Genomic DNA, 27,868 nt, shown 5'->3' with positions numbered 1-27,868 from the left:
AGCTTTGATGAAGTTGGATCTGTTAACTGCCTCCATGGGAGATCACCTGGGAACCCCCATGTATACAGCAGTGAGTTCTGCTAAACAAAGGTGGAATATGCACATAACAATGGTATAATCTGGGTTTAACTGCTGCCTGCAATATGTAATAGCACCGTTCAAAATGGTTTTGATGTAATTTTATTACTGTGAGCCACCCTGCACTCCCTTTCAAGTGGAAGGGTGGGTCATAAATTTGAAATAATCAGCATTATAGCTAGTAGACATTGGTGCCCTGTCACTCATTTACTGTAGCATCAGCTTCTGTGTCAATGGCATCTCAGCACTGTAAGGAAAAGGGGACTTATCCTGTATTGGCTCCCTATGTAAACTGAAGGCAAGGCAGGATGACATTATTCTCAGTTATGAGCATACTTCAGAGTTGACTCAAACCAAGGCAGTACCACATGGCAGGTGGCTCCCAAAGACCACCAATCTCTCGGATATCCCTGACTTAACTCAGGGGAAGGGAAAACTACCAGCATTCCTTACTCCTACAAAAAATAAAAAAGCACAGGAGCTCTTTCTTCCACTGGACTAACCATTCAAAGGAGCAGCAACAAGTAAATGCAGAAGCCACTGGCAATTATCCATCTTGGCATGCCTGTATTTGCACGTCTCAGCCCCCAAAATTAATAAACAGAAGGAAACAAATTTGTTCATCTCCATATGCAATGGCACACCCTGCTGCTATGCCCCAAGCCTGTGTTTGAAAACTGAATGAGGCGCAGGGGACTCTACTTCCTTTGCCTGCCACTCCAGAAAGGGAGGGGGAGACTCAGTGCTCAGCCACACACATTAGCAGAGCAAACAGTAACATGAGCGGCAATGCCCTGAGCACAGAAAGGTTTGAATCTCATTAAACCCACTGCTGGAATTCTAATTTATACACACCGTTCAAGATGCAAGAAAAGGGAGCAGGCAGGGAGGGATGAAAGATGACATTTGAATGGACTAGGTACTGATTCTTAACATACAGTAACTCTAGCACTGAGAGGTTTTCCACACAAGTGCCTGGAGGACACTTGCTTAATACCGTGTCCAGCACTGTCTGATGACTCTGGAGAAGGAGGACATGTGCAAAAGGATGCCATGCTAGCCAAGAAGATGAGCCTGATCAGCATTAACTCACTAAAGGCAAGTCTGTGAAAGGCAAGTTGCTGAGAAAACAGTCAGCAACTGGAGATGCAGTCAAAACTAAACAGAGACTGAATGGTTGCTTTTGCTTGCAGCAGGCATTAGAAATGAGCTGCACATATCTTAGTCTTTGCCACTGTTAACAGCTGGTGTATATTAAAACATGGGTGAAGAATACCTAGTAGCTGTGAGAAGACTGTTGGCTTCTGTTACCTCTCAAATCAGCAATTTAACTCAAAACCAAAGTGTGTCAGAGCACTGCCTGCTTCATACACTTGACAGGAAACAAAAAGACTCCTGTCTCCTTTCTCTTTATCAGTAAGTGGCAGCTAATTTCTTTTAAAACTGAAGTACTCCTGCCTCTGAAAGGCAACCTACTTCATTTAGGAACCTCAAAAAGAAAAGAAAGAAAAAAGCATTCCAATAAACACGTATGCATTTAACGGGCTTATTGGCTGATTCTTAACTTAAAAGCCAAACAGTTAATGAGCTAAAGATCCATGATTAATCAATGGTCCTGTCATGAACTAGCTGTGAAGGAACCTCTTTTCTTAAGAACATAAGAATAGCCCTCCTAGGGCAGACCAGGGGCTCACTGAGCCCAGCATTCCATCCTCTAAGTGCCCACTGAAACGGAAGGCAATACTCATTTCACTTCTAACTGTCCTCCATCCTGAAGCATCCCAGGGTGATTTAACAAAACAGTGAAACCAACTACAAAAGCATAAATAACAACACAATACTTTAAAAGGCTTTAAAACGAATGCTAAAACAATTAAAAACCAGAAATGGGGAGAAACTGAAATTGACAGATTTATCCATCCCTAAAGGGGCAGTACCATCACCTCTTCCTCTCCTTTGGCATCATGTCCCTCCAGCTATTGGCTGCTAGCAAAGGTGGCGTGTGCTTCCTATGTGCTTCCCCGTGCTTAGTGGCCATGATGTAGGTCCCGCCCCCCCTGGTTGCTGCTTCAGCCTCTCCCTTGCTAAGAAGCTGCAGTTGAATCACCTAGTTCCCCACAAACTACAATCTCAGCAGGAGGGCCCCTTCAAGGCAAGCCAAATCTTTCTCCCCACTGCTTCGCAGGCTGGGCCCTTCCATTCTACAGGGAGAGTATTCTGGTCAAAGCTCCAGACAGAAGACCCAGGGAGAACCGATTCTGCATTTTGCAAACCACAGTACAACACTTTAAACATGAGCTTATTTCCTCCACCATTGCAATTCTATTTTAGGTAAAAGACAGCAGGTACTATGTCTTCTGCAGAGATTGGGCCATGGTAGGACAGCCACATTGACCCATGATACATACCACTGGCCCACACAGGAGAGCACCAAGTAGCACATCTTACATTCACACAGCCTTACAATTGCTCCCCCGCCCACCTCCAACTCTCAGTATGAAATGATGCACCTCTCTTTCCCCTTCAAGCTCATCAAATGCCCTAAACCAGAATAAGCTCCATAGAACTTTTCTTGCTTAGGTTGGCACTAAGCAGCCAGGATTATGCACTCATGAGCTAGCCTGTATTTCATATATAAATGTTCAAATTGGGTTTTTGTTTTGTGGGACACATACAGCACTCTAAACATGAGCTGACTTCCCCTCCCAATGTGCTCCCAATGTACTCTGTCTACAGAACAAATTGGTTATCCTCAAAATAATTAAGACTAGAAGACTGCAAACATATTAATGCAAAGTGTGAACAGGTGCATTAGGATGCTTAAAGCTCCTCATAGAGAGCTACCTCTGTGATGTGACTCTCTTAACAGCTGTGGGAGGAAATAATAAAAGTTAATCAAGGGAAAGCAAAAAATTAGGGCCAAGAATAGCTCCTCAGAAAGATCCAAGGTATGCTCAGATTTCAGGAACAATTTCTTCTTGCAAACAGAATGTAAGCAAGGGGAGCTTGCCAGGTTTTGCTGTAAAGCCACTATGCCTTGGAATGGCAGGGATGTATTAAGGACCAGAACCCCAGAAACCCACTGGCCATCTGCTCAAACCTTATTCTGGTACCACTTTAAATATATGCAATTGCAACGCAGAGACTTTTGTCATTCAAATATGAGGATATATATCCCTGCTGGTGTTTCCCATCCTCCTGCATAGCCACTGGGCTTGATTCCAGGTTGCTCCTTCATTCCCCTAAGGACATTGGTGATCACCAATAGTTTCCTTCCATCTGCAGCCCTGCTTACCATATCCTGCACCAGTGTTCTCTGGCCATGGGAGCTGGGTCTTATGGAAGTTGGGAGTTCAACAGGTTCCCTGCCTCTATACTAGATGTCACCAGGAAGAAGGATAGCGTGAGGGCACCTCTATGGCTCTTGCGGTGCTCTAGGTTTGCCTAGGCAAGTGCTCTGAAGAAAACTGCTCTTGGCAATCAACTGCCAAATAATTTCCTTCTGGGATGGATCAAGATGATTTAGGGATAAAGGACCATTTTATTCACATAAATATTTTTATTTGTCTGCTGTTACTTCAGTTTTCAGTACACCACTTAGAGATATGTTTAATATATTAAACTGTATTGAAATTAACTAGTATCTATCACCATAAAGCCATGGTACAAAATCAGCCAGAAAGTGCTGCCAGGTTTTCCCTACCTCACCTCTTGCTTCAGCCTATGCTCAATCAACTGAGCTCTGCAGCCCTTGCAACAGCTGTCCTTAAGTCTCCAACCCCAGGGATTATTCCTGTTCTCCCATCACATGGACTCTCTCTGTCTCAATCTGGAGTTAGCTTAGTGTGAACACAGGAGTGTGCCAACTCCCTGAAAGCAGCTCACAGCCACATAGATCCTACCTGGTCCTTTTTTACTGCCACACAAGACTAAGCTAAACCAAGGCTTGGCTTAGCAAGCTGTCCAAACCCAGGTTTGTGGTTTAGTTCTCCTAAACTACCATGAGCAAGAACAAACCTTGCCTAGCAGCAAAAAGGACCGTGAAGAAAAAGTGGCTGTGAGCTCCTTTCAGGAAGTTGGTGCACTCACACTTTAGCACTAAGCCATGTGTGGCACGTGAACCAGGTCACTGTTACAAAGCCCTGCCCTCAGTTTAATGGGAGCATTTACAGATTCCAGAATGACTTCCACCATTGCAGAAGAACTCTGTGACTTCCTGCCCACAGCTAGTTCCACCCAGAAGACTTTGTTATGAATTCCCATCACATCAATAGTCCTGCACGACCCTAGAGTTCTGCTGAAGTCTAGACTATAATCAATCCAATCCTCTTGAATCCATGGCCCAGTCTTGTAATACTGGATCCTCCCACCCAAACAGAAATGTTCACTGGGAGTTGTAGTTCTTCAAGTGGCCTCTGCAACAGTCACATGTGCAAAGGATTACACAGAAGCCATAGCAATCTCTCACTTTGTTTTCTAGAACCCACAAAGGCCACGCTGCTCTCCTGCAAACATTCCTCAGAGGAAAGAGAAGAGTGGGAAGGGGCACCCGCACTACTCACTCTCAACTATAGTCCTGCGTCCACTGCCATCATCATTGATCTGCTGGATGTTGCCAAAGTGAATGTCGCTGAAGAAGATGCGGTTGCTGCCCTTGCTGCCATGGTGATAGTCAAAGGCCAAGGCAATGACGTTCTTCATGTGCTCGCCATCTTCAAACGGCTTGATGGGTGCATTGAGGTTGTTCTCATCTGACAAGTGGATACTCTTGAGAATGGTGCGTTCTGAGTATAGCAGGTAGCCATCGTAGTCGCGGCAGCTCACACTGTCTTCAGAGAGCATGCCGTGGGCACACGCACATGTCCGCTGGCCTCCACCCCGGTACAGGCACAATTGCTCACAACCACCATTATTCTGGGCACACACATTAGTACCTGCAGAAGAGAGGAAACATCCAGTTGCTTTTCAACCTGCTCCTATTAGCATGGATGGCCTAACTAACCATGAGGTGAATTGAATACCACCCCCCCTCCACTGCTTGCTGTGCTGCCAGTGCTGGGCCTGGAGGCCAGTCTCCCTCTTCACGCACCCTTCTGCCTGGCTCTGTTGAAGACCTTGATGTCCTTCAGCTGCACTCCTATTCCTGTGCGCAGAGACACGATATCTGAAGCATTGTCCTTGCTGCCCCTCTTAATGGATCCATTTGCATGAGTCCTAGAAAGAGGCACAGTCAAGTGTGTGAGTATGAGATGTACCCACAAAGTATTAGCACAGCTGCCTTATGGCTATGTGCAGAAAGGAAGCATTGATAGGTTATGAAAATGAGACATTAACCTTCAACATATGCACACTCTTAATTATGCAGGTTGTTAGAGTATACCCACCCACTTTGCACCCAAATATTCATGGATTATTCAAGCACACACTTCTCCCTTGATTAACACACTTACAACTGACTCATGCACAATGCATATATATGTATGTGAATACACACACACATACGGCTCAGCGCTGCTTCGGAATTAGGACTATCATTGATATGACCACTTCAAAATATTAAACTATATTCCAGTATACAACCAGGTTCCAACAAAGGAAACACAGAGCTGTATCCAACCATACCTAGAGTAGACCCATAGGCTTCAGTAACTGAAGTCCACTGATTTCAATGGGTCTTCTCTGAATACAACTTAGTCAGATACTACCCAAATTATCCAGCCATAATGAACGCATTTGCCATCTGAAAGGGAACAGAGCAATGTGGCTGTTGCAAAATCCTTTCAAGCATGACTCTGGACTCTCTCTGCTCCAACAGCCTTGGTAGCACTGAGGAACAAACCTGTCACTCCAGTAGACGTAATCCTCAAAGACCGATACTGAGAACATGTCCATGTTATTATGAGGCAGGACAACCTCTCTCTTGTCCCCTGTCTCCAGGTCTATGCGTTCAATCTTGTCTGTCCGGGCATCACACCAATAAAGCTTCCCATCCTAGGGAGAGAGAGGAGGATACATGCCATGCATGTGGGTTACACATCTGACTCACTGGAATGTTTAAGGGTTGTTTGCTAATGTGAATGTGGGACGGTGGGACTCCATGTGGGACAATCATTTTCTACTAGAAATCATCCTAACAGAAGAGTGATGTACAAGCATCTCTGAAGGCCCAACTTTAATTAGAATAAGAATGTGTATGCTGCCCATCTGACTGGGCTGCCCCAACCACTCTAGGCAGCTCCCAACAGAATATTAAATACACGATAAAACATCAAAAATTAAAAATTCCCCTAAAGATGTTACAATTGCAGAAGCCTGGATAGCTTAGTTAGTTAGAGCATGGTGCTGATAATGCCAAGGTTGCAGGTGTGATCCCTGTATGGGACAGCTGCATATTCCTGCATTGCAGGGGCTTGGACTACATGATCCGCAGGGTCCCTTCCAACTCTACAATTCTATGATTTCCATGAATTGGATCACTCAACCTTTTCTTTGTTTCGTTCACCTGTTCGCTTTTACTGGCATGCATCCACTGGGAGCTGCTGTCTGCCTCCAAAGGGGAACTGTGTAACCATAATGCCTGCTGAACTCTCAGGAATCAGAGCTTGGACTAAGCAGGACTTCCAGCGGAAGGGCTTCAGTGCACTACACGCCTCCTCACCTCACCCTATGACCAGCCAACACAGACTAAACTATGCAAAACAAAAGCTTTCCTATCTGTGCAAGTTTCAGAGAGCTGTCTTCCACAAATGCAGTTATTTTGATGTAGGATATATTTTCTCAAAATGCAGGGAGTCCTGCTTTGTTTTCACTCTGGAGGTGCAAAGATACACGGACCACCCCTGGCATAACTCTGCAGCCTGAGCGAGCCCCTTTGTGCACTCCTGAAACCTCCACTCTTGTTTCAGAGATTCCCCCCTTCTCCTGCCATTCTTCTGTCTTGTGAACCTCAGCCCTGAGACATACCTCATAGTCAATTGAAATCCCATTGGGCCAGCTGATGCTGGTGTTGATTAGGACCACACGCTGTGTCCCATCCAGCCAGGAGCGTTCAATACGAGGGTACTGGCCCCACTCTGTCCAAAAAAGATACCTGGAGGAGAGGAGAGAAATGTATCACATCTTCAGCCAAGCAACTTAGGTCCAGTTCACAGCTGCATGTTGTTATTACCCTATTTGTATTGTTATTCAAAAATACCCTACCCTTCCTCAGAATTCAAACCAAGGTACAGTTTCTTCTCTCACCCCCACCATTTGGCCCCACAACTCCTCTGTGAGGGAAATTAGGCCAACAGATAGACTGTCTTGGATCTGGGTCTCTTTGGTTCTAGTTCAACACTCAACCATTATTCTTCAACCGCTTTCCATATTCATCATGATGGCTAGTGCTGTATGAGTGGGCTGCAGCAGATCATATACAAGAAACTGAATGTCCTTCTCACCTCACCTCAGATGCAAGGTTTTCCAGCAGAGACCCAGCAGACTTGCCTTTCCCAAACTCCAGCCCTTAACACCAAGGGTGGGGAAACTCGCATCCTCCCTGACCACTGGCCACACTGGCTGGAGCTGAGGGAACCCATGAGCCCATCAACATCTGGAGAAACCAGATTCCTCACCCTTGCCTTAGCCTCTATTAACTCTCACAGAGAAATGGATTCTGAGCCTATTCTTATTGTGAGCATTTGCCATGTGCTCAAACCGACTACTTGGGAAAGGGCTGTAGCCCAGTGCAGAAGGTCCTTGGTTTAATCTCCAACATCCCCAGGGAGGGACCCCTGCCTGAAACCCCGGAGAGCCACTTCCAGGCAGTTTTGACCAAGATGGACCGGTGGTCTGAGTCAATATAAGTCAGCTTCCTCACCATAACCAATCCTTACCCTTTCTCAGGGTGCACAGTGATGGCACGTGGCTTGTCCAGCCCCTGTGAGATCACCACATAGCGGAATGAACCATTGAGCCTGGCCACCTCAATGACATCAAAGCCTTGGTCGGTCCAGTAGATGTTTCCTGAAGAGAAAGAGTGATTATTCAACCAGTTGTTCCTGCTCCAGACACTGCAGGAGGCTGGTATTCCCCTCCACACCCCACCCAGCACTTCCTCATCCCTGTCTCTGATTGATGCTTTGATGTTAACTGCACACTGCCTTACCTGCGATCCAATCCACAGCAATGCCCTCCACCCGGCCAATGCCATTGGTCACCACATCTTCTCGCCATGTCTGGTCCCGCTTGGCCCGACTGATAGTGCTCAGGCCCATGTCCACCCAATAGATGGTGTCATTCTCTGAAGGGAGAAAGGAAGCGTGTTTTGGAAGTCAGGGGGAGAGGTTCAAGAGTGGTGATATGCAAATCTGTGAGAATTATCCCTCTACAGCAGTGTTTCCCAACCGGTGTTCCGCGGCACACTAGTGTGCCGCGAGACGTTGCCTGGTGTGCCGTGGGAGGGAGGCGGGCGAGGCGGGCGGCGAGAGGCCTTAGGCGCCCTGCAGAAAGGCGTCCTCTTTGTGGGTGGGTTCTCCCCCCTCCCTTAGCGCATCGTATTTAGTTGGGGATTCTGGAGAGGGGGCGGGGGCGCGCTGGCCCCGAGCGGAACAGACGCGCCGTCGTCCCCACCTCCCTCTCCTCAGTAGCTCCGAGCCGACTGACTGAGGGTGGGACGCGGCCAGCGGCGTCCTCTCTCTCCGCCTCCCAGCACCGCTTTTCCCGAGGCGGGCGCGCGCCTAAGGCTGAATGGGAGCAGCCTGGAGGCTTGGCGGCCTCTCAGCGGCTCATGACGGGCGTCCCCGAGGCGGGAGGTGCTGAGCAGGGGCTCTGCGAGAGGGCGCGAGGGATGCGTGGTGGTGCCTGCGCGCGCGTGACTTAAGAGGGCGACCTGCTGCCTCTCCTCTCTCTCCCCTCATGGGCACGGAGTCCCCGGCACAGCTTGGCGCTACTACAGCTACAGCTGCTGCTGCTCCTGCTTGGATGAAGGCGGCTGCTTCTTCCTAACGCCCAGCCTCTGAGGGACCGCAGTCTCCCGCCCTTTTTTTTTTTTTTTTTGGCGGGATGCTGAGGTAAAGGATCCCCTCGCGCACGGGCGGGCATCCCTTTGGGCAGGGCGCGTGTGGAGGCTTAAGGTGGGGAGTGTGGAGGGGTTGCCGCTTGCAAGGGGAGGGTTCATATTGTATTGGGCTGCGGTGTGGGCGACACGGCTCTCCAATGGCCAGCCCGCGGAGGAACATTGAGTTGGAGCATTTCGAGGAGAGGGACAAAAGGCGCACTGAATAAAGTATTTTATAATTTTTCATATTTCTGTTTACTTACTATTTCATAATAAAGTAATTATAAAATACTTTCTTTGTGTTTATTTGATTCCTATTAAAGAGAGTTACTTTATATATAGTCAATATAGGCACAGAGTTAATTTTTTAAACATTTTCTAATGGTGGTGTGCCTCGAGATTTTTTTCATGAAACAAGTGTGCCTTTGCCCAAAAAAGGTTGGGAAACACTGCTCTACAGCAACACACAGCATCCACCATGGTTCTAAGTCTCCCAGTTTCCCCAACCTCAGTTATCTGGTCCCCAAAAGCCCACTCCTTGGCAACAAGATCTAGTGCACTCAAAGCTGTGAAAGCAGAATAAATAGGTTTACTGAACTCCTGTAGCTCCACTGGCCAGGCAGAACCACAAGCGAAGGCAGCTAAGGGGAAACGGTGGAGAATCCCAGTTTTCAGAGGGTTAAGACAGGATAACTCTAGTTTTAAATCAACAGTACATTTGTAGGGAAAATATTCTGTGGGTTCAGCCTGGATGGAAAGTAAGATCTAGACTCCAATTGTCAGCTAAACAGGACCTTTCTTTAGGTGCTGCAATGCCAATGTGACACAATACCAGCAAGCAGTTGTGGGGTGGCACACCAAATATGAAAAAGCACAGGGCAAAAAGTAATTTCTAAAATGTGTAAAATGTTATTAGAATGGGAAACAAAAGATGAACTGGTAAAATCAGCAATGATAGACTGGGCAAGGGATATAGGTCACAATATTGAAATGTCAGCATGGGAGAAATTATGGATTACAGATACGACATTTACAGCATATAATACATTAAAGGAGAACTATATGAAAATGATGTATATTATTTGACTATGTAGAATTGGCAAAGATGACAGGAAAAAATAGGAACCAGACAGACCAAAAGTTCAACAAAGAATGGGATATATACAGATTATATTTAAAAGAACATTGTTCCCATATGAAATCTTTGACATGCTTTGATTAACTTCTGCAGTGTCATATGCTACAAAGGTTATAGATAATTTATGATAAGTTAAATGTCATACAATATGCAGCCAACAAGGAAACGAAGGACCCACGCTGAGGAAGATGGAAGTCTTAACCTATGAAAGAACTTTATTTTATATGTAATATTTTCTTTGTATTTGATGTGTTTTGTATTTTCTTTTTTTTGTGGTGAATGGATGCAATATTTAAAAATCAATAAAGATTAAACTGGAAAGACAAAAAAGGAAAAGGGAAAAAAGAAAATGATGTATAGATGGTATTTAATTCCTAGTAAACTGGCTAAGATGTATAAAACCGAATTAGATACATGCTGGAAATGTAAGGAAGAGGGGGGTTACCTTTTACCATATGTGGTGGTCATGTAAGATAGTGAAAGCTTTTTGGGAAATGATTTATAATGAACTGAAAAAAAATGATGAAGCTATCTTTTATAAAAAGACCAGAAGCTTTTCTTTTGGGAATAATAGGTCAAGCGGTACCAAAAGACCAGAAAAAAAAGTTTTTGTATGCAATTACAGCTGCCAGGAAGATTTATGTGCAGAAATGAAGAGAAGAAACAGTTCCAACCCACAAGAACTGGCTGATAAAACTGACAGAGGATGCGGAAAAGGTTAAACTCACAGGAGGAATAAGGAACCAGGAAGAGAGAATTTGTAACAAAGACTGGGGAAAATTTATTTACAATCTGAAAATTTATCGTAAGAAACTTAAAATGTTAGCAGGTTTAATGTAAAATGAGCAGCAAATTAAACTTAAGGAAATTTTAGAGATAATAAATAATTAAGGAATTATTGTGGATATGCAGTAGTAAAATGGAAGGAACCACAGATAGAGAAAAAGTCGATTTGATGCTATTTTTGGTTTTGTTAACTTGTATGTTTTGTTGTAAAATGGAAAATGATAAATAAATTTATTTATTTTTAATGAAAAAGCACAGGACATCTGTGTCCATACATGTCCTTCTACTGGTTTAATCACAACACACAATATTTTTCTTATTTTCCCCTCCTTCCCTTGTCCTCAATAGTTATAGCAATAGTCCTGCCTACATGTTGTTCCATCCTTCTCTCATGGTTCCCACAACCTTTCCCTTGACAGGGGAGGGGGGGATTTAACCTCACCCCACTTCCGGCGACATTTCTGCTCAGAATTGTATGCCCTCTCAATTTCAGTGTGTCTGCTAACAGTCATGGTTTTGAGATTGCCTTGGATTTGGGCCAACCCCTTAAATATATAAATATATGTAGGAAATTGGATTGATAGAGGATTGCGTTTTGGGTGGGTTTGGGGACCAAAGTGGAGACAAGCTGCCCCCAGATTCTGGCCCCTGCAGAGCTCTGGCTTCCTCATGCTGGGTTTCTTGCATTATCTCTTTCTAAACATGAGGCTACAGAGTGTATTGTACCGAGAAACCTCTATGTGCTCCTCCTCCACATGTTGCTAGACTCCTACTCCAACCAGCCAACCAAGTCAATGGCCAGGAATGATGAGAACTGGAGTCCCAACAACATCAGGATGGCACCACATTGGCTAAGGAAAAAGAGGGTGAGGGAATCAAATTGACTCCAAGCCAAAGGCCGGGCAGAACAACTCTGTCTTACAGGCCCTGCGGATAGAAATCAGATCCTGCAGGGCCCTGATCTCATGAGACAGAGCGTTCCACCAGGCCGGAGCCAGTGTTGAAAAAGCCCTGGCTCTGGTTGAGGCTAATCTAACTTCCTTAGGCCACAGGATCTCTAGGGTGTTGCTATTTATGGACCTTAAGGACCTCCGTGGGGCACACCGGGAGATCACACTCAACTCAGACTTGGAGAATGAGGGGACAACATGGCTCACTAGAAGCACAGCTGAGGACACACCATAGGAGTCCAGAGTTCAAAGCACAAATGTACAAATTTCTCAATTTTCCAATATTCAATTCACCCCACTTACACAATTCAATTTAAGCAAAGAACCAAAAAGCTGTGCACAAAAATGTGTGGAAGAAATTCACTTGGTTTGCAATTTAATGCAAACCTAACCTCACCAATTGGCATCTCTTGCACCAATACACATATCAAAGTGAAATTGATGTATCTTTTGATATTTGCACTTCTCCAAATTCTGTGGTGCAGTTCTCCAACCCACAAATGTATGCAAAAATGTGCATGTTAAGGAAAGTGTGCATACATTAGCAAAAATAATGTGCATGCTCACAAGCGTATGGGAAAACTGCTTGCAAACAATGCAGACGTTTGGCAAAATTACATAAAAAGATGCATGTAGTAGGAGAAATGTGCACAAAAATGTGTAAAAAATGTAATTTTTAAAAAAATTGCAAACTGATGAAGAAATGCAGTGAAGTGAAGATCAGAAAAATAAGAAACTGACACAAACAGAAATTGATATACGTACTTGCCCATCTTTACCTAACATATGCATTTTGTGAGCAATTTCCCCTAATATAAAGCATTTCCGGGTGGGGGTTTTTAAAATACTGAACTGCAGGACAGCAAAGTTTTGGTTCATGTATTTCATTTAGAAAGTGCAGAGTTAGGGAGGTCTGCATTCAAATGTCAACTGAATGAATTCCTCCCACACCCAGCTGCAAAGATGGAGGGGCTCCGGCCCACTCACTCCTTTTTGTTTCTCTCCATATCCACTCCAGACACAAGGGACAAACCTACTTTAAGCATTCACCTACCAGCATGGAAATCAATACCAACGGCCAGTGAAGTCCCAGAGACTGGCACCAGAGCATCAGATCTGTCATTGGGATCCAGTGGAATGCCCCGGATCCCCTCATGCACAGAGTAGAGGAGGAAAGAGCCAACACCTGCATGGAAGAAAGAAAAATCCAACAGTCACAAACTAGAGTCTCAGCACAGGGCACACAGGAGAGGCCAAGATTCAAGGGCAGAACATTAGGCTTTACATGGGGATGGTCTCAGGGTCAATTTGCAGCAGCAAACCTGGCCTAGAGCTCTGCGTGGAGACCTGGAGAACTAGTGCCAGTGAAAGGAGGCAGTCATGAGCTGAATTCACAAGAAACGGGGAAGGGCTGTAGATGAACGTCTGAGCATATGGTTTGCATGCAGAGTGTGTTACTTTGAAGGAAGGTGGGTGACGGACAGAAGAGGAGAAGAAAAGGAACTATGGATAATAATTAATAATAATAATAATAATAATAATTTATATACAGTGGTGCCTCGCAAGATGAAATTAATTCGTTCCGCGAGTCTTTTCGTCTTGCGATGTTTTTCGTCTTGCAAAGCACGGTCCGTCGCTACTGCGCCTCTTCAAGCGGCTTTAGGAAAAAAGTGAACAAACTTGCAAGACGTTTTCGTCTTGCGAAGCAAGCCCATAGGGAAATTCGTCTTGCGAAGCGACGCAAAAAACGAAAAACCCTTTCGTCTTGCGCGTTTTTTGTTTTGCGAGGCATCCGTCTTGAGGGGCACCACTGTACCTCCTTTCATTTGAAAAAGACAGTTTTAGTTTGCCTTCCCTGATTTCCATAAGCCCCATCCATACCTAATAGCTTATGAAAACTTTTGGTGCAAGGTAAGATATTAGCAAAAGTGTGGAAGCTACTTTTAGCCTTCTGAATGGGTTAGAGTATAATCAATCAATCAATCAATCAATCAATCAATGTTAACTAGTGGAGTTGTGTGAGCTCACGGCACCTGAGGCGGGGCTGGGCACACACCCCGGGGGTGGTGGGTGCATGCGTGCCAGGGAGCGGGGCACAGAGGGTGAAGGAGCCCACCAAGGCACCCCAGCCTTCATCAGCAAGACTGCCCCATACCGGAGCCAAGCAACACCATACTGCACCACCTGCCTGCCCATATAGTGGGGAATCTGGCCAGCCGACATGGCACTTGGCAGGTACGAACGAGGCGCCCCATGCTGGCACCCCTGGGACTGCCTGGCTTGGTGCTCCTATCTGCAAGAGTTGGTTCCTCTGACATGGGGAGAGGAGCACCGGGCTGCACTGTGCTGTGGGCACCTGCATGGGGTGCCTGCTTTGCACCCCCTCAAAAATCTGTGCCTGGGGCCACAGCCCCTCTGACACCCCCTACACTATGCTCAAAGTGCAGCCGCTGATGGGAATTCATTTTGGATTTGTTTAACATTTGTACCCTGCTTTTCTCCCCTCAAAGGGAAGTCCAAAGTAGCTGACAATCCATTAAGTCACAACATTATAATCAATATAGACCAAGTATACAAAATATTGGAATAGCTGCCTCTCTCCAGTAAGGACAGCTTCAGGTTCTGAGAAAGAAGAAGGGAATTCAGATAAAGGGCCATGGGGAAAATACATTGTCAGGGGCATCAAACTGCCTGCAGAGAGCAGATTCCTTTGAAGAGATCCATCACCCTCCACTGGCAAACTCAGGCAGCAAGGACCAACTGCTGTGTAGCCAAAATTGGATGACTGAGAAACAAAAGAGAAGTACCAGCATACTGAGGTTTGCAAGAAGCACAAAACAATCTCTCTCTTTTTTAAAAAAGGGGCAAAACCAAAACCCAGCCCAATGACGACTGAGAATGCTTAATAGCAATGGAAGGTTGGAAGACGCTGGAAAGGAACATGGGAAGTCGGGGGGGGGGAGCATCAAGGAGAACATAGCAGGCTCCCTGAAGAGAAGCACTCTTGTCAGGGGCTGAGCATACACTGCAGCATTTCAGTTCAGGTACCACTTGCATTCTCCACTCCTGAAATGGGCTGGTGGGGGGAGAGGCATTCTGCGCTTCCCAGAGTGCATCTTTATATCTTAGGGAGGAAAACTACCACCTACTCAGAGAAGGTAAAAAGAAAAGGGAATTCTGGAATATGTTCACTTTGCTGAACTATCTTGTGGAAAGGAAGGGCACATAAAGGAGGACTCCTAGTCCGTTTGCCTTTGTATGTATGCAGCCACAGCTGCCCTAAAGGAAGAATAAGAAACCTTTGGGCAAGTGGCCTCTGGAAGGCATTTTCTAGCTAGCCAATTCTGTTTTGCCCTTTGCATCTCAGGGATCTTCCACATTTTTTTAAATTAAATGTACACCTACTATATATTTCATTATCTACACAAAAAAATACAGTATGTGAGGGAGACAAATATGTGTTTGGAAACACAAGTCACCTATAGGAAGAGAGATCCAGGGTTGGCTGCGGAACCCTGTCAAATGTACATTTGCTGCCACATTGGTACATGGGCAGCTCAATAATTAACCAGGGCAAACTCAGGGCAATTGTAGCTTGAGCTGCAAACAGTACCCACCAGGTGGAGCTGTGCTACACATCACTCAAGATATACAGAGCAACACAGTTCCCAGGAGCCAGGCCTAACAGCCACAGACCACTCTCCTCAAACCCCACAGGAGTCAACTGGGGTCCCCTCACCTTCACAGGACTGCTGCCCACTCTTCAGGCTGTAACCAGCTGTACACATGCAGGATCGAGTAGTCTCTGAAGTAGGAAGGCACAGCTGGGAGCAGTCACCATTGTTCACGCTGCAGGGGTTGGTACCTGCAAGAGTGAAGGTGAAATAATGGAAGTAAATGGGCACTACTGACACAGAGTCAGGCAGCATCAGGCTTCAGTTTTGACTGCCAGGTGACCACAGACATGACCATCTTGCTTCACCATGGGCACAGAAAAAAAGGGTGCACTTTATGGGCATGTTAAGAAGACAGTTGTACAAGGAACTTGAAGTGACACAGTGAATACTTAATGTGGTTGAATCAGCACCAAATCCAAATCTTGGTTTCCTATGAGACTGCAGGCAAGATCTTTCCATACAGTATGTGAGCCTTGGCACACCATCCCCGATTCTCTGCTTCCTGAGTTGGAACCCCCTGAGCCCTGATCAATGCTCACACTTCCCCACGATCCTTCTTCAGGCCCTCCCCTTGCATGATGCCCCTTATGATTTGCGCACTCCAAGAGCTTACCATGCAGCTGAATGCTCTCATTGTAGATCTTCATATGCATGACCAGCGTGGTGCTGTTGCGCAACACAACTGCTTCTGTGCCATCCTTCTTGTTGCAGGTGCCCATTTTTTCTGAAACCTGATCAGCCCACCAGAGTTTATCATCTGCGAGAGAAAGAGATGAAGATTACGCAGCTTGCCTTTACAGGCAGGGCATACTCTGACTGAACTTGACACAGGCTGTTGGTTCAGATTCTGCAACAAGCTGTGGTCAAGAAAGATGGACAAGGATGATGACATTGGGATGGTCCTGGGTAGGAAAGGTTGGCGCCAAACTGTGACTTAGTATTATATCTGAACTCTCCCATATCATTCAGATGACCACTCAGTGTGAGGGGGCACTGAAAAAGATTAAACCAACTCATGGAAGATAGATGTCTGAAGGGTTATTAGCTATGATAGCTAATGGAAGCTCCATTCAGAGGTACCTCAGATTGTCAGGTGCTGGAGAGAGCTCTCATTTAATTAAATAAATTTGGGTTGATTAAATAAATAATGATTTTATTGCATTAGCCATGCGGCCATAGCACAACATACATAGAAACAACAACACAAAATGGGGGTGGGGAAACAAAAGTGTATGCCGTTCTGGGCGAACACTCTGAGAAAATGGGGACAACAAAGGCAACGGGAGGCTTAAAACATCGAGTGACAGAGAACACAAAAAACAGGTTCGACTGTGCGGCGCATCGACTACATCTGTGGTCTTGAGGAAGGAGTTGGTGCCGCTTTCCTCTTCATTACACTAAGCAGGAAATTAGCTGTCATCTCGGTAATCCAACAGTCAGAATCCTGCAGAAGAAGGGACACTATCCAAGGCTGGATTGGGAGATGAAGCTTGTTCACGAGAGGAGTTAGAAACCGAGATCTTTCATCTGTCCAGTTGGGACAGAAGAGCATTACATGTTCCATAGTCTCCAGAGCCGTGTCATTGCAGGAGCATGTTCTATTTGCGATGGGAACTCTGGAGTAACGACCCGACAGAACTGCTGTAGGAAAACAGTTGAGACGGGCAAAGGTAAAGGCCCTTCGTTTAGCCTCCGAAGGAATTGTAAAGCAGTATAGAGGGATCCCTTCAGGGGGTGGAATAGCTAGGGCTAAGCCTGAACACAGCCCTCTTGCTTGGGAAGCTGTGTTAGAGAAGTCAAGTTGCTCCAGCTTCTTTTTGATTAGAGGTAGGGCCGCCGGGCTTATACACTCTAAATTAAAAACAGTTTTACGGTTCAAATTGAGAAGAGAGCGGAATTTGAGATTAATTGTAGTTTTCCAAGGAGAATTATGAGTATCTCTTAGGATCAGATTGGAGAAACCACCTCTAATTCGAGCATCCGATGGTAGTAGGTGGGAGCTGTAGGAAATGGCTCGACTCCATGCTCGTTTTACAATTGAGGGCTGGGCGAACTCAAGTCGTAAGGCTGCACCTGAGACACATCTTGGGACGCCGGAAAGAGATCTCAGAAACATATGAAGTGGGCGATCCAAGTTACCTGATATTGCTGTAGTCCATACTTCGCAGCCATATAATAGTTTAGGGACAACTTTGGCATTAAACATTTGAATTGCTGCTGGAAGGTGTTTGCCGCCCTTCTGGTGATAAAATCGGAAAATGGCATTAGAGGTCATGGTTGCAGCAAGAGAGGCAGATTGTAGATGGGTGGTCCAGGAGAGATTATAAGTAAATATCAAGCCTAGATATTTAAAGGCTTTTACCTTTTCTAAGTAGCCACCTGTGATCTTAAGCGGCTCCAGCTTGAGTTTGCGGGAATGAGTGAAGTGGAGAACTTTCGATTTTTTATAATTAATATTAAGGGCTTCCGCCTTACAATAGGCGATAAATGCATTAACTGCATTTGCTAGGTCCGCAGCTGTTCTGGATAAGATGACGGCATCATCCGCATAGAAAAGGGAAACAATGGGGTGGCCTGCTAAGTGAGGAGGGTACTTAGTTGCTAGCTTTAAAGGGGAAAGGGCATCATGAAGATAAAGATTAAACAGTAAAGGGGCCAAGAGACAACCTTGTCGGACGCCCCTGGCCGTTGGGAATGGGGTGGTAAGGTAGCCGTTGGGACCAATTCGAACGCGAGCTGTGGTGTTTGAATAAAGGGAAATGATTAGGGAAAGGAGGTGTGGATCAATTCCCAAATGGGCAAGTTTGGACCATAATCTCTGCCTAGGAATGGAATCAAAGGCGGCCTCCAGGTCCATGAAAGCGACAAACAGGTGGCCTTGCCTTGGTGCAGTGTATTTGCTGTCAAGGTGATAAAGAGTTAGACAGTGGTCCATGGTTGATGCTGATTTCCGGAAGCCAATCTGTTCTGGCGGTAGAATGTTTCTCTCATGGACCCATGAAAGAAGTTCTTCGAGTAAGACAGCGGCAAATATTTTCCCCGGAATAGATAATAAGCTGATGGGGCGATAGTTCCTAGGGATGTTTGGCTGGCCGCCTTTGAAAATCGGAACTATTGTAGCTTCTCTCCAGGAGTCGGGGATGTCTAAGGCGGAGGAGATAGCGGTGAATACAGGAGTCAGCTGTTCACTCCACCAAAGAGGATCAGTCAGGAAAAGGTCCAACGGGACCATGTCTGGGCCGGGGGCCTTATTCCTACGCATGGACATTATGATGTTGAAGATGCGGGTCGAGGTAAAATTTACTGAGGAGGTGGAACTAAGAGAACAGGAACAGAGGTCCAACGGGGATTGAAGGTGATCTGTAAGATGATTTGGAGAAGCGAAACTGGCTGAATAATAAGCGATCCATTCGTCAGCGGAAATCAGGATAGCTGAATTGGGTGGTGCCGAAGGCCTAACTAAGCGCCAAAAGGAGCGGGAGTCATGCCTCTCTACAGCTGAACGAAGAGTGGACCAAGCCTCAAGGATGTGTTGCTGTTTCTTGCAATGAATCATGTTTCTGTATGTCCTTTTAGTAACTAGAAGCTCTGCACGGGTTTGGGGGTCGTTGGAAAATTTGATGATTCTGACCATTTTCCTAATTCGCCTTCTTAGGACTTTACATTCCTTGTCAAACCAGGGTGATTCGGGGAAGAAGCGTTGGTGGGTAGGCGGGGAGATGGTTATGTAAGTTGTTGAAAAAGCATCAATTAATTTCTGGTATTGGTCAGCGGGTGGAATTGAGTCAGAAAGAACTGTAGGCATATCAAGTGATTTTTGTATGTCCAGCGCAAGAGAGGAGCTGAGGCTTGTCCATTTCTTTGTTTTATATACAGGGTAGCTTTGTACGGTGGAACTATAGTTTGAGGGGACTGAGAATGGCTCTATTAGGTTTAACATTAAAGTCAATGGAAGGTGGTCACCACCAAAATATTCAGCCACTTCCATTTTTGTAGAAATTGAGAATAGCTCCGGCGTCAATAGAATGTAGTCGACAACACTGGTCCCCCGGGAAGAGATGCACGTTAACTGCTACGAGGACAAGGGAGTAACGTTGCCATTTGCGATGCAAAGATCGTTTTCGATGGCCAATTGGGCCATCAGCCTCCCCGACGCATTTGTTATGGGATCAAGAGAGCATCTGTTTCCCCAGGGGGGCTGCAGGGGATTGTCCAGAAGTGCTGCGGAAGATAATATAGCATCGTCGTTGGGACCTATTCTTGCATTGAAGTCGCCTAGGAGGATTTGAGGAAGTCCTGGGTTAGTTGTTTGAAGATCATGGAGCCAAGACGAAAGTTCAGACCACCTTTCATTACGGTCGGAATCATTAATTGCTGGAGGCAGATATACTGTAGTTATCAACCATGGGCTTTTGGTCTTTGGAAGGTGGATCTTTATAGTGAGAAAGTAAGGGGAAGATTTAAGTTCCTCGCAGATAGTGAGGGATAAGCTGGTTGAGATAAGACAGGCGAGGCCAACTTGAGGGCGACCCCTGTTAGCTAGTTTGCGAGCACAGGAGCTAAAGGAGCAATAATTTGGAAGAGTGATACTTTGTTGGGACCAGGTCTCTTGGAGGAGGGTTGATTAATCAAATGAGTTTTCCTTGATCTTAACTCATGCAATAGTTTTGAAGAAGGAAAAGATACTTGCTTTGTGTGGGATTCAGCTAATGAGCCCCATCAGTGGAAGCAGGTGCAAGGTCTTCTGATGGGGCAATGGCGCTTTCCCCACCTCTCCTCCTCCAGGGGGTTGCAAGAACTACCAGAGCAGCACACAGAGGGAGGAGATAGGGGACTGTTCCAATGTTGAATTCCTCACTTTGCTTTTAGATCAGCATGAGGAACCTTTGACCCTCCATATGTTTATAAACTGCAACGCCTATTGTCTTTGACCACAGACCCTGCTGCCTGGGACTCTTGGGGTTTGGAGTCCAACATCCAGAGAACCATAGGTTCCCTGTCTCTGGATTAAAGGGTGCCTGCACATGTCACAGCATGTGCCACCCCTCTGCAAGAGGTATTTCCTCCTATGTGTAAGAGAAGGGGAAATGCCTAATCCTGGGTTGTGCCCACCCACCACCTGTAGTTTCTAAAAAATACTTATTATCTAATTAAATTCTTTTTAAAATGTGTTGCACAAATAATCAGCGTGCCTTTTATTTCATTAAGATGGGTTTAAATGATTGATGCAACTGACTCAATGATAAAAGTTCACAGCCCTACAAAAAATAGGAGCCATGTGCCTGGCTTGGGCATGGCTGGAGGCATCTGGGAGGCTGTGGTTAGAAATATTACTACTACTACTACTACTACTACTACTACTACGAGGTCAATCTGCTGTCCCAAAACCTCTGTCCCAAAGCCCTGCCCTGATGACACCACTGGTAAAACCCATTTAGCATTCAACCAAGATCCTTTAAGCCTCAATTTCTAAACATCACTGCTGCAGCAGCTGTGACAAATATAATGGCTTCCTGGCACTGCTGTGTGCATGCATGCATAGAACAGGGATCCTAGATGAAGCACAACACTTTTAGAAACATTGAAAAAAATTAAAATAAATGGGAGGAACTGAACGTCATGCTAAGGTTCCAGCTTGCCAGACAGAATGATCTCCACTCTCCTCCCCCGTGCGCTGTTTTTGGGGTTCTCCTGCCCCACTCAGCCAATTTCAGAGGTGTGGGGGGAGAGGGAGAAAGCTCCATTGCACAAGCGGAAGCCCATTGGAAGCTCATCTTTTGCAGTGCCTAAATAGTATTTGATTTATAAAGTACCAAGTTTTCATAAACTACATGGAATGAAACATATAAAGGTAGCTGCTTAAATTTTGAAACAAAATACAGCAGTGGGATCTTCATTTTACAGTTTAATTGCTTCCAACAGATATTATAATGAGAACAGGTACAAAGATTTAATGATGTGAACCAAGGTCTCAACGGGAAAAGTGGATTTATTTCTCATTATAAAACTTGATGGAAGGAAATTAATGTTTATCACTTTAAGGATGAAGGTGGCAGCCTATGAAAAATTCATACCCTTTGCAAAAATAGCTAATATTCTATCTAGAGGTAGAGCAGCATCTTCTCAAGTAACAGAAAATTGCTGCTTAATTGTCTGAAAAATGCAATGCATCCAAAACAGAAACACAGACTTAGAGAAAAAATGTGTACTGTGCATTAATCAATTCACATGCATTGTGCCTTCCCTAAAAAAGTCCATGGATATGATGCTTATATATGACCCTCTTCTCATTGTTGCTTACCAGACTGCTGTAGCAATAGCTCCCAAACTCAGCACAGTGACTCTTACCCATGATAGCCAATGCTGTGGCCTTGCGTAGCTGGTTCTTCATGGTCTCCAATACCTCCAAGCCACTACCATCCAAGTTGCACCTATTGATGGTACCACTACCAGAGCTGATCCAGTACAGCTTGCTTTCCTGGTAGTCAATGGAGAGCCCTGTTAGGAGAGAATAGTCCAGCGTAAAGGAGGAGAAACAGCATCATCAATGAAATCTGCAGGTGTTAATTACAGCCTGTGGATGTGCATTAGAGATTCAGACTAATTGCAGTCCATGTCAGTTTCATGTGCATTCATTCATATGTCTGTCCACATCCAATTTCTACACTAATACATTCCTTAAAAAAACCAACCCTTATTTTGCCCCGTCCTTTCATTTTTTAAAAAATATAATTTTTATTAAAGATTTTCTTGGGTTACAAAAGCATGTGCATTGTCTCTATTTTCACTTCATAGAGTCTTTTCTACAGATCAGTTACATTCAATGTGAGACATTTATATTGTATACAATGTGAGGCTGGGGAGAAGAGCGGGGAGAAGGGGGCTGGTAAATGTACATTCTTTTACTTAGTGAATGTGTGAGGTTTCTGTTTCAGTTTCACTTGGGTAGGTTCTCCATTTTAAAGTTGTTTCTTTAACTCAGATAGACTGAAAACTTATCATAATAAATGAAAGTTTTCAGTTCACTCGTAGAAACTGTGAGATAAAGCCACCAACAAACAGAAATGATACTTGGGATATGTGAATATGTGTTTTCCCCACTTGCAGAGGGTTGAAAAGCAAAGAAGCAAGATCAGGGGATGGTGGATGGTGAGGTGCAAGAATCAAGCTGAACTGTGATGTAGGCATTTTGGACTTTGCTATTTAATACACGGAGACTTGGGGTCTATATCCACAGCACCAACTTCTCTCTACTCGCCACCTTTTGCAGTTTTAATTCTTGTTCACTTTTATATCTTAATACACTTTTTTACAACCTGCATTATATATTTTTCAGTACTTTGCTCTTTATTCTGGTTCATTATTTGTTACTGTATTTTGTACTTTTATAATTTATTTTCAGGTGAAGCTGGTTTTTATTTAGATTGTAGGCTGCTTTGTGGAGGAAGTTCCCCCCAAAATGGGGTATAATTTTTAAAATTTAGTAAGTAAGTAAATAAATAAATAAAATTAACACAGAACTAGAGAAAGTGAACTGAATTTTTTGGCCCACAGAAACCTGACAAGTGAAACAGACACACGAATACTAGGAGGGGACATTGACAGATGAAGGTGGTTGATACCTGTTGTGTGAAGGCATTACAACCTTTTCAGATGCACTAGAGCAGAGTTGGGGAAACTGGCCTTCCAGATGTGACTGAACTACAATTCCAACCTGCCATGGACAAAGAGGACTGGAGCTCAGCAACTTCTGGGCGGGCCACAAATTCACGACACCTACACCAGAGCTGTGATTTCAGTGGGTTATGTTGGCCCAGGGTTGTTCCAATCATCACAGACAATCCTAGACATGGAAGTGAGCCAAGAGCTGCAGCATTCAAACTGACACTAACATGCTGGGGGGGGGGGGCAGTGAGTTCTGCCTCTATTAGGCACAGACTAAGTTCTTAGGCATACAAGAGAGTGCCACAATCTCCATACCAACAGGCCCCTTTTGGTTTGTGAAGAGCAGGGTACGGTTGTTGCCATCCATGTTGGCGACACTGATGTTGTCTCCATCAGTCCAAAAGAGTTTCCTGTAACAGAGGCAAACAGGAAGACCACTTATTATCACTAGTACTTCTATTATTACAAGTTCAACTACAACTTATTTTTCTTGCAAGCTCAATTATTAACCCCCTTTTTACAGGTCTAATTATGAGCAAAATTGTTTTAACACACCTTAATTAGAATCACTGGAATAAGGGAAAAGGAGATGCCAGGCTAATTTTTTTTTTCCAAATGTTGAATCCAACCCATGAGTTGCAATTGATTAGCTCTCCTTGTGCTACTCAAGAGTACACTTACTAAATCGAAGTGCCCCAAACACCTGGAGAATCAGAAGTTCAGATAAACTGAACAGGTTTACATTAACATAGAGCTACAAGGGGAGGAAAAAGCAAAACTAGCTAATTTGGTAGAAAAACAACACTATACTATCCTGGAGCTGTCAGTCAAATTCTAACCCTATGGACTACCTTCTTTCTACAGAATCTCTTGTTCTGCCAGACTCACCCTTTGAGAGGATGTACAACCAAACAGTGAGGCTTGTCCAGTCCCTGAATAACAGCATTCTTAAATGAGCCATCTAGCCGGGCAACATTGATCTGTTTCTTGTGGGCATCGTAGCTTGTCCAGAAAAGGTTCCTGGAGACCCAGTCCACAGCTAGGCCATGGGCATTCGGTAGGTCTGCAAGGCAATGAGGGTGGAGAAATGAGGGTAGACAGAGGTAAAGCCTAGAGACAGCAACAAAAAACAGAAGGTGCCTGTAGAGCACAGGTGAAAAGCTGCAAGAGCTTTAGGTTCATATAGCACAGGTTATAACAAGATAAGCATGCCAATGTCTTCCACTTGACTACTGTGTTTCACAAAAGGTTCTAAATACATCTGACAAATCCATTCCAAAGGACAGCATGTAGTGCAGGGATGAGAGGAAGCAAGGAGAGAAGACGAATGACAGGCAGTCCCCCCACCTGCAGACACAACTGTTTCCACGCCTGTCCCATTGATGAATGCCCGCTTGATGGTTTGTGTGCGGACATCAGACCAGTAGATCCGCTGCTCCATGGCGTCATAGTCAACTACAGTGACGTTGTCAATGTCAGGAACAGTGAAGGAGTTGATGTAGTTGTAGTATGGGTTGTCAATGTCAACCCCGCGGATCTCCATCTGGCGGGCATAGAGCAGGAACTTCTTAAACTCTGGAGAAGGGAACAAAGGCCAAGAACGCATAATGGGAACTCACTCCAGTCAGGGCTTAGTAGATACAAAGCATGTTTGCTTGCCAGATACTAATGAAGAGGAAATGTTTATTATTGACCTGTTAAACTCCATTTTTGTTTGAATCCATTTTGCTCAGGCCTCAAACTGCAGCTAGCTTGTTTCTACAATCCCTCAGCATTTAGTTGATAAACTATCTGTCAGCAGTTACTAATCGTAAAATACATCTGGGCTGGCATGTGGCCTGATCCAGCAGGACTATTCTCATGTTCTTATCACATCACTCCTTCTTAGAGGTACAAAGACAATCTTTTCCATGACCCTTGCCCCCATCACATCTGCAACAACCAAAAAAGCAGTTTTGGGACCACTTTCTACATTTCAACTAGTTCTAGCATTTCACTTTTTTACAATACTTTTTCTTGAAAATTGACTTCTATACATTTTCACTGAGATCCTGTTATTTTCTCTTTATGCTGAATGTTGCCTTGAGCAACCTACTGTTAAATGTGAAATAAAAAACAACAGCTGCTTTATTCCAAGGTATTTAAGTGCCTAAGGTGAGAATTACATGTAAGGCAACCAGCTCAGAGAATGGCAAGATTGCAGGACCAGTTCTGCCCTTCACTCCAAGCAGGTCTGCATGTAGTGTCATTCTAATGTGACTTTGGCATGTAGTTTCACACACTGCTATGGAAACAACCCAAGTATCTAAATATGCTTCTGTAGAATCGAAAGGTGAAGACAATAGTTTAAAACAGCTTTAAATTATCAGAGCCAGAAATGAACAAGCCTAGGGTTCATACACAAACCTTTCTCCCTCCTCTGACACAAAGCAGTGATAACATTAGAAAAATCTGCCACTGTTTTCAAATTAACCAAAATATGCCATTACATATAAACGTAGGGAACTCTGGATTGTTTCAACCCTGGTTAGTGAATATGCAAGGATCATAAATCATACTTTGACCCTGGCTTGTTTGAACATACCAGAGTTTAAACTAACCAGGCTTCACCAAGTTTAGGTGTAACAAGGAACTCTGATTAGTTGAAAAGCAGGAGTGAAATATTTTCTTCTCCCCATTGTTCCTGGCTGTACCAAATGAGAAGAGGGGAGGTGGTGAGAAAACAAACCTGAGACTCATCCAGGCATATCTTTAAGTGTGTCAAGGACAAAAGGGTCCTGCTCAAAAGCTCCTATCCTCATACCATGGGACTGTCCCCCCCGCTTGGGGTGCGGTTGGTTGGGTTTTATCTTCTAGGGATACTTACCCTATCAGACCTCCACCTCTTTCCCATACCACTTTGACCCATGAGTCCTGGCCCAAGGATGACTTGTTATTGAGGGGATGTTACCCATCTATTGGGGAGGCTAGTATGGGATCTGGGATTTCCACAATTGAAGGGCTAGGGAGGAATGGCGGTGGGGCTAGATATCTCTATCGGCGAAGGGTTTCGAGATGCAGTGATCCTCGAACCCCTTCCAATCTACGCCCCATCCCAAGGGATGAGGGTAGGGAGAGCAAGGATTACACACCTCCGTCATTGGTGCTGTGCAATGCCAGGTCCATAGGCAACAAAACCGCCACCATGCGTGACTTTTTTGTCTTGCAGGAGATTGACCTGGCTTGCGTGACGTAGACCTGGGTACGGGAAGGCGAAGTAGTCTCCCTACATGAGATAACACCCCCAGGTTTCTCTGTCCTCCATCAATCGCGGACTGTGGGTCGGGGGGGAGGAGTAGCGTTGTTATTCCGGGAGGATTGCTCTTTCAGAGCTCTGCCATCACCGGCGATCTCCGGCATTGAATGTGTTGGTCTCGTGTGGGGCACCAAGGAGAGCTTGGCTGTCTGGCTGGTGTACCGACCACCCAGCACACCTGCAGCCACCCTGTCAGACCTGCTGGAGGTGGTGGCGGGCTGGGCCTTGGAGTTCCCAAACCTACTGGTTTTGGGAGACTTCAACGTCCATGCCGATGCCGCTCCCTCCTCACAGGCTCTGGACCTAGTGACTTCCATGGCAACACTAGGGCTCTCCCAGGTTGTTTTGGGCCCCACTCATCAAGCAGGGCACACGCTGGATCTGATCTTTGGGGCTGGCATAGATGTGATCATGCTCCCTGCTGTGGAAGTGCCATGGTCTGATCACTACGCTCTGAAAGCCAAGATATACTTCCCGCTCCTCCCCGGCTCGGGTGGCGAACCTATTTGGGCTCGTCCGCGAAAACTGATGGATCCTGATAGATTCCGACAAGCCTTGCGGAACCCTGCTCCTCCTGGCGACTCATTAGATGACCTTGTTGAGGACTGGAATAACCGGCTCTTGGCAGCCATTGATGAGATCGCGCCTAAGCGCCCTCTGCGACCCCGTCAAAACTGGGCCCCTTGGTTTACTGAGGAGCTCCGGAAAATGAAGCGGGATCTCAGGCGGCTAGAGCGAGTATGGCGACGGACTCGTGACGGAGCCTCAAGAACATCTTATAGGACGCTTATGAAAGCCTATGAGATGGCTATGAAAGCTGCTAAGAAATCTTACTTTGCAGCTTCCATTGCATCCGCTAGCTCTCACCCGCACAACTTTTTAAAATAATTAGGTCAATAACGTCCTTAGGAGGACAACCAAATTTAAGCACAAATTCGACCCACAGCTGTAAGGCATTCGCGAGTTTTTTTGCGGAGAAAGTCCTGTTGCTCCGCCGTGACCTCCCTGCCAATTTAGATACAGTGACTGAACTGGAGGCCCCTCGACTGACTTCAGGTCCAGTCTTGGACCATTTCGATCGGATACTCCCTACTGATGTGGATAGATTCCTCCAAGTTGGTAGGCCCACCACCTGCCTCCTTGATCCGTGCCCGTCTTGGCTGATTAGGGAGTGTCCAGATGTTGTGCGGACCCCCCTGGTTGAAATTATCAATTTGTCCCTTGACACGGGGACATTCCCAG

General features: G+C 45.4%; 1 protein-coding gene across 6 annotated transcripts in view; it reads right to left on the bottom strand.

Annotated features, from left to right (window-relative positions):
* Window positions 1–27,868, bottom strand: part of LRP1 (LDL receptor related protein 1) — a 317,737-nt gene that overhangs the window by 64,486 nt on the left and 225,383 nt on the right. For all 6 annotated transcript variants that reach the window (XM_083729139.1, XM_083729138.1, XM_083729137.1 and 3 more), the window contains 13 exons: window positions 24,679–24,906; window positions 24,220–24,394; window positions 23,647–23,741; window positions 22,015–22,164; window positions 16,280–16,423; window positions 15,729–15,854; window positions 13,044–13,175; window positions 8,225–8,359; window positions 7,953–8,082; window positions 7,042–7,168; window positions 5,918–6,069; window positions 5,168–5,292; window positions 4,641–5,012 (listed from right to left, as the gene is read on the bottom strand). In XM_083729139.1, the coding sequence (XP_083585265.1) occupies window positions 4,641–5,012; window positions 5,168–5,292; window positions 5,918–6,069; window positions 7,042–7,168; window positions 7,953–8,082; window positions 8,225–8,359; window positions 13,044–13,175; window positions 15,729–15,854; window positions 16,280–16,423; window positions 22,015–22,164; window positions 23,647–23,741; window positions 24,220–24,394; window positions 24,679–24,906 (2,091 nt within the window). The remainder of the gene's footprint in view (window positions 1–4,640; window positions 5,013–5,167; window positions 5,293–5,917; window positions 6,070–7,041; window positions 7,169–7,952; window positions 8,083–8,224; window positions 8,360–13,043; window positions 13,176–15,728; window positions 15,855–16,279; window positions 16,424–22,014; window positions 22,165–23,646; window positions 23,742–24,219; window positions 24,395–24,678; window positions 24,907–27,868) is intronic.

This window comes from Podarcis gaigeae (genome assembly GCF_964106915.1).
Source record: "Podarcis gaigeae genome assembly, chromosome: 2".
In the NCBI taxonomy this organism is placed as follows: domain Eukaryota; kingdom Metazoa; phylum Chordata; class Lepidosauria; order Squamata; family Lacertidae; genus Podarcis; species Podarcis gaigeae.
The sequence above is the reverse complement of the archived record's forward strand: the minus strand, read 5'-3'. Positions and strand labels throughout refer to the sequence as shown.